General features: G+C 50.9%; 1 protein-coding gene across 1 annotated transcript in view; it reads right to left on the bottom strand.

Annotated features, from left to right (window-relative positions):
• Positions 1-5,783: 5,783 nt before the first annotated feature.
• The window catches only part of LOC144727512 (uncharacterized), a 49,105-nt gene continuing 47,393 nt past the window's right edge, over positions 5,784-7,495 (bottom strand). Inside the window, exons 11-12 of the mRNA XM_078606388.1 lie at positions 5,850-5,994; positions 5,784-5,788 (exon numbers count right to left, since the gene is read on the bottom strand). Of these exons, the coding sequence (XP_078462514.1) occupies positions 5,784-5,788; positions 5,850-5,994 (150 nt within the window). The remainder of the gene's footprint in view (positions 5,789-5,849; positions 5,995-7,495) is intronic.

The following is a 7,495-nucleotide window of genomic DNA, read 5'->3' as shown; positions in this document are numbered from 1 at the left end:
ACCGACGTGCAAATATCACGAAACCGTCCCCATCCTGTGGTTCAAAAGCGACCTGGCCACAAATGATAGCTCAACAAAGCGGCTCATCATCAAAAATCTAAACAGTCTCAACGAATGTTTCTAAATGTGCAGGGAAAAACCGGAGCACCCGGAGATTGAAAACTCGTTTCTTCAGGACTGCTTTTTGTCTTCTTGGTTCTTTCGGTAAAGTCACGTAGAAGGGAAATAATAAAATAATAAAAATAAAACATAATAAAATACAATGCTCACGACGTTTCGGCCACAACGCAAGCAGCTGTCTTTCCGACAGCCCTGTTCTTTACCTGAGGACGGCTGCTTGCGTTGTGGCCGAAACGTCGTGAGAATTGTATTTTATTATGTTTTATTTTTATTATTTTATTATTTCCCTTCTACGTGACTTTACCGAAAGAACCAAGAAGATGAATCCCTGCAGTCACGAAAGCTTTAAATCGAAACTGCTTTTGTGTTTAGTTTGTTGTCCTTCCCCCGCCCCTCCGATCAGCATGGTTGGCCGCTACGCATGGTGCGAAAGAAATTCAACATATGGACATAAAACAGTCTGTTGGGGGCAAGTGCTGTTAGCGAACACCTATCAAGGCCGACGCAGCACACGTGGGGGTGGGTGGCCAGCACCACACCTTTGCCGCCCCAGTGACGATGTTCACACACCGCATCATTTGTACGTATGTTTAACTTCTTGTGCATCGTACATTGCCCACCGTGCTAATCGAAGGTTGAATCGACCTAGGCAGGCCCATGAACCGGTTCAAGTAATCGTGACCGGTGTTGGCCGTGAGCGCGAATCGAACTCGGGTCGCCGGACTCGTAGTTTGGCGCGGCAACCGCCGCTCGCAAGTTTCACGTCGCCTTCTTGAAACCCGGGGCAAGTGCTGTCAGCGAGTAGCAGAAGCTCCTACGAAGGCCGGCATGGCGCACGAGGGGGGTGGGCTGGCCAGCACCTCACCGCGCCCGGCCGCCTTTGTGAGATGACTTCGACGAGGGGTCGACAACCTGCGGTACCGAAGCTGCGTTCACCTCTTCAAGGATTGTGGTGCGGCTCTTGAAATTCGATTTTTAAAAAAAATGTGCCCTTCTTGTTTCTTTTGATTTCCGCATGCGGCTCATTGAGGACTCGGGCCGTGATGTCATTCGTGGAGGTCCGTCTCGTATTCACCACTTGTATTGCGGGGCTCTTAAAATATTGGTTGTTGTTGTTGTTGTTTTTACCGAATTTTAAACAAAATAATGGCTTCAAACAAGTGATGCCACAAATCTGTCTGCCGCCTGATGATGCCGGTTGTAATTGCTGGCGAAACGTCGTACACTCAGACTGTAAATGTTGTGGATCTGCTCTCCAACACACAACCGGTGTTGCTGTACTAGTGACGAATTGCCACGTTCTGTTCACGTGACAAACCTTACTAATTGGCCGTGTCGGGTGGTGGTGGCGGGTTTAACGACACATTTATATATTTACGCGATCTAACCACCCCCGCCCCAAACCGCCCCCCCCCCCGTATTATGGCCCTCGTTGTTTTGAATGCCGACCCCTGACTTGGACGATGTGAGACCTCTCATAGATGTGAAGCTTTCGTGACTGCAAGGATTCATACTCTTAGGTGTTTTCGGTAAACTCACGTAGGTAAAAATAAAAATCGTACATTTAATTTTATTTTTTACCTACGTCACTTTACCGAAAAAAACCTTAGAGTAAGACCTCTCATAGTCTTAGCTACCACCTCCCCCCCCCCCCTTAACCACCGTACCAATGTATCCTCCGCCACCCCCCCCGGAGGTGCAGGCTCCCCCGCCCCCACCGAACCCGCCAGAGGTCGCCCACCCCCAGGCCCGCGTGGCCTGGGCGCAGCCGCAGCCCCCCGCGGCCCCCTCCACGAGCGAGCGGCCCGAGTGGGGAGCCACTGCCGTGTCGTTCCAGCCCCCGCCCCCTCCTGCGCAAACAACAACAACAACTAGAACATAAACAACAACAACAAGAACCGTTATCATTACAACTACAGCCCTTATATTTTGATTTAAAGCTTTCGTGACTGCAGGGATTCATATTCGTGGTTCTTTCGGTAAAGTCACGTAGAAGGGAAATAATAAAATTGTAGGGTGGGGATGAGTGTGGGTTTGGGGTGTAGGGTGTGGATGAGTGGGGGGTTGGGTTGTAGTATGGGTGGAGATGAGTGGGGGGGGTTGAGGTTTAGTATGGGTGGGGATGAGTGGGGGGTTGGGGTGTAGGGTGGGGATGAGTGGGGGGGGTTGAGGTGTAGCATGGGTGTGGATGAGTGGGAGTTGGGGTGTAGTTTTTATTGTTTAATATGTGTATTATTTTATTATTCCCCTTCTACGTGACTTTACCGAAAGAACCAAAAATATACATCCCTTATGTTACGACTGGCAGCAGTGCTTTACTATTGCTGCTGGAATGGTTAAAACAATAGCGACAACCACGACGACATTTAATAAACAACAGCAATGAAAAACAATGACCGTCCAACAGCAACAACGATTACAACAATGACAGCAACAACGGCATAAAAAAGGAACAACACAACAACAACATCATCCTCATACCAGTCCCTACCACTACCCAGTACAACAACAACATTGTCATCATCATACCAGTCCCTACCACTACCTAGTATAACGTCGTCATACCAGCATCCTGCAGCTAACCGATACCCAAGCTCCATGTGCTCTTGCCGTTGCAAAGAAAGACAAAGAGCCCCCGTGTAGCCTAAACAGACTATTGGGGCAAGTGCTGTTAGCGAGCACCTATGAAGGCAGGGACGGCACACGAGAGGGTGAGTGGCCAACACCGCGCCCGGCCGCCTTTGTCTCCCTAGTGGCGAAGTTTACACATCGCACCAGGTACTCATTTGATGCCGAGTCGACCTAGGGGAGGCCCAGGACCGATTCAGATAATCGTCACTGGTGTTGGCCGTGTTGGCTGTGAGCGGGAATCGAACTCGGGTCGCCAGGTTTGTAATGGAGGCTGCTAACCGCTACACTACCGCTCCCCCCCCACCACACACACACATGCATTCATATAGGCATGTAAACACACGTATAAATACTCGCCCATCAGTTAATCCCATTAATATGAATACTGTTTTATGGGTGAGTGCCATCCCATGGATGAGTAGCATTGGATATAGCCACCATATTAATATAAACAACATGGGATATTGCCATAAATATGAACAGTATGGGAGATTGCAATTTCATCAATATCAACAGTATGCGATGCTGTATTGGCATCCCATCAATATAAACACTATGAGACATTTGCATCCCGTCAATAAGACGATCACGGGGCATTGACTCTGAGGTTAGGTATGAAGTGGATAAGCGGGGGATGGCATTTCAGCTGCGAGTGTGGCATGGGCACAAACAAAAGGATAACTCGATCTGGGGAAATAAAAAAAAACATTCGTCCATTGTCAATTGAAACGCTCGGTCCGTGCGTAACGCAATCAGCGAGCGCCCGTTTGAACAGCAGGTGTTCCCCCACCCCCCCTTACTGTCCCCCCTCACCCCCAATCTCGCTCCCCACCCTCCCCCCCCCCCCGCCTTCAATGAATCACCGGGTCCGAGTCAAGAGAATGGCGTCCCACACGGATATCAAACCCAGGGCCTACTCACTGTGAGGCGTGAGTGTCGCCACCGTTGCCACCACTTTGGTCAATTGTGCATAGATATATCGTCATCGGGCAAACGCAACAACAGCCGCCACTCGTAAATATATGACCAAATTAAGTAATGGAATCAGATTGCTCCGTTTGCCAGCAATGAATGAGTAAATAAATGAATAACCAAATGAACGCTTATAGATGAATTGCGTGAGCAGCGGCGTGCAACCTGCTGATAAGGCAAACAATCACTGACAATGGAACACATTAAAGTGGGATTACAGCGCCATGGGACTTAGGGAGGGAGGTGTGAGTGCAGAGTAACAAGGCTGGGTAGCGATGGTGCTGGTGCTGAAGTTGACAGCAACAAGGCTGGGTAGCGATGGTGGTGGTGCTGAAGTGGACAGCGACAAGGCTGGGTAGTGATGGTGGTGGTGCTGAAGTGGACAGCGACAAGGCTGGGTAGCGATGGTGGTGGTGCTGAAGTGGACAGCGACAAGGCTGGGTAGTGATGGTGGTGGTGCTGAAGTGGACAGCGACAAGGCTGGGTAGCGATGGTGGTGGTGCTGAAGTGGACAGCGACAAGGCTGGGTAGCGATGGTGGTGGTGCTGAAGTGGACAGCGACAAGGCTGGGTAGCGATGTTGATGGTGCTGAAGTGGACAGCAACAAGGCTGGGTAGCGATGGTGGTGGTGCTGAAGTGGACAGCAACAAGGCTGGGTAGCGATGGTGGTGGTGCTGAAGTGGACAGCAACAAGGCTGGGTAGCGATGGTGGTGGTGCTGAAGGTGACAGCGACAAGGCTGGGTAGCGATGGTGGTGGTGCTGAAGTTGACAGCAACAAGGCTGGGTAGCGATGGTGGTGGTGCTGAAGTGGACAGTGACAAGGCTGGGTAGCGATGGTGGTGGTGCTGAAGTGGACAGCGACAAGGCTGGGTAGCGATGGTGGTGGTGGTGAAGTGGATAGCAACAAGGCTGGGTAGCGATGGTGGTGAAGTGGACAGCGACAAGGCTGGGTAGCGATGGTGGTGGTGCTGAAGTTGACAGCAACAAGGCTGGGTAGCGATGGTGGTGGTGCTGAAGTGGACAGTGACAAGGCTGGGTAGCGATGGTGGTGGTGCTGAAGTGGACAGCGACAAGGCTGGGTAGCGATGGTGGTGGTGGTGAAGTGGATAGCAACAAGGCTGGGTAGCGATGGTGGTGAAGTGGACAGCGACAAGGCTGGGTAGCGATGGTGGTGGTGAAGTGGACAGCGACAAGGCTGGGTAGCGATGGTGGTGGTGCTGAAGTGGACAGCAACAAGGCTGGGTAGCGATGTTGGTTGTTCTGAAGTGGACAGCAACATAGCGATGGTGGTGGTGCTGAAGTGGACAGCAATAGGTCAGGAGATGATGGTTCACCAACTCATTCACCGATTCATAATCTGATTCATTCACCGACTCATTCTCCGATTCATCCTCTGTCTCATTCTCTCATACACTAATTCATTTCTTGCCTGATCTTCTGATGTATTCACAGACGTATACAAGAAGCTTCTGTACACACTCCCCCTTGTTAATCCACCACCCCCTCCCCTCCCGAAGTGAGACGCTTCCACCTGCACGAAATTGTGTCAGCAGAGCCATTCATCCATTTAAATGCAGATCACGGTGACATCTGTATGAGGCACTCGCTCGCTCCCTCCCTCCCTCGCCTGCCTGCCCACCTGCTCACTCACGCTCGCCTGGTCACTCTCTTAGCCTCTCACTCAATCACTCACGTGCTCGCTCGCTCTCCCGCCCACTCGCTCGCCTGCTCACTCTCTCACTCGTCCAATTGGTCTCTCACTCACTAGCCCACTCGCTCGCCCACTTGCCCACTCGGCCTCTCACTCACTCGCCCACTCACTCACCCACTCACCTACTCGCCCTCTCACTCACTCGCCCACTAACTCACCCGCTCACCTACTCGATCTCTCACCCACTCACTCACTCGCCCGCAGTGAAGTGTAACCAAAGTCGTGGCTCGCCGTGTCCAAGCGGTTGTCACACTCGCCGCTAAATCGACGACCACTGCGCAGGGTGATCCACCTATAGCAACCAAACCCATGTGCTCCAGGTTTTTTTCCAAACTTACAAAGTGTGACTCAGCCTTTGGGGGCAAGAGGGCGGGGGGGGGGGGGCGTTGTAGGGGGAGAGGTAAGGGGAGTCACCGGCTGCCCCCGTGTGCCCGCTGGCTGGCCGCACGGATGGGTCTCGCTCGTAGCGTTCCTCAACGGCGCCCTCGCGGTTGCCCAGGTACGCGTTGCCTCCTCCACCAGCCGCAACCAACAGCGGCACTGGGACCCCCTCTTGCATCTGGGGGGGGGGGGGGGGACGAGGGGGCGGGGGCCGAGGAGGTGGGCTAAGGTTCAAGTCTCAAGTTCGTGTTGTTCAACCAGGATGTGAGGTTCATTTGCCATAGTGACCAAATAAAAATAGGACAAAGACTTTCAGCGATGATGCAAATAGGAATCGGCACAAAAGCAACTGCGTTGGACGAGAAGTGCAAGATGTTGCACAAACGTCGATCAATGTTCATAATAACAACTTGCCTTGAGCGCAAGTCGAACCGGAAAGATGTATGGACCGATCGGAGCACAATTACAAAATGAAGTAACAGGAACATTAAACAGATCTAGAATCATACTCTTTGGTTCTTTCGCGAAAGTCACGTAGATAGAAAAATAAAATCACGACATTTCGATCGCAACACAAGCAATCGTCTTCAGGTGAAAAAATACAGCAGGCGGACTGCTGAGGCAGGAAGAAATGTAGCGAGAGAGCTACTGCAGCCAGAGGCTATAAAGGTTTGAGGTGGGTACAACCCAAGGGTAAGTGGGCGGGGCTACCCCCCTCTCGTCCATTACGGCAGCCCCCCCCCTTCCTCACCCCCTCGGATTAGCCGAGGTTTGCCTCGCTCTGCGATCTTACATTGACTTGCAAATTCTATCTCTAGCCCCGCCCACTTACCCTTGGGTTGCACCTACCACAAACCTTTATAACCTCTGACTGCAGTAGCTCTCTCGCTACATTTCTTCCTGCCTCAGCAGTCCGCCTGCTGTACATCCGCATGGATGTGTCCTATGCCTCTGAGGGCTACATCAATCTGAGAAATCATATCCTCTACTGGTATATATTTAGGGGTGACGGCGAAATTTAGTCCTTTGGCCAGTACCGTTTTTAGATTGTCAGAAATTGGAATGTTACTCTGATTAATCACGGTCTTGTTAACATCCAGCTTTGCGATGTGTGGCTCTGGTTTCTTTTTAGATAGGAGGTTGAATTTAGAAATCAGGTTAGCTTTGCATTTGGCTGACATTGAGTCAGCAGAAGCAGAAGTCATGTTATCAACGTGGTTCCAATCAGAAGGTGACATTTTTTGTGTTAACATTAGATGTGTTTGTAAGAGAGTCTTGTCTAAGCTATCGAGTTCAGATCAGAGTAACCTTATTCTCTCCGAGATTAGTGATAGGCTAGCTTTAAATAAGATCTGTTTGGAGTTCGGTGAGGACACAGCAGCGGATGTGAGTGTGAAAGCGATGGGTATTACCTTGTTATCGCGGCATCTCTTGAGGAAGGCCAGCATCTCGAGAAGCTGTGACTTCTTGTCTCGTTGTCTGTTAAAAACTCTAACAGATAGGTGGAATTCCTCCCCGTAGAGGGCATTAATTCTAGATTTGAAGCTTTCGTGACTGCAATGATTCATATTCTCAGGTTTTTTCGGTAAAGTCACGTATAACAAGGTAATACCCATCGCTTTCACACTCACATCCGCTGCTGTGTCCTCACCGAACTCCAAACAGATCTTATTTAAAGC

Source organism: Lampetra planeri, chromosome 25 (genome assembly GCF_965212315.1).
Source record: "Lampetra planeri chromosome 25, kcLamPlan1.2.h2, whole genome shotgun sequence".
Classification (NCBI taxonomy): domain Eukaryota; kingdom Metazoa; phylum Chordata; class Hyperoartia; order Petromyzontiformes; family Petromyzontidae; genus Lampetra; species Lampetra planeri.
This window is presented reverse-complemented; position numbering and strand designations above follow the sequence as displayed.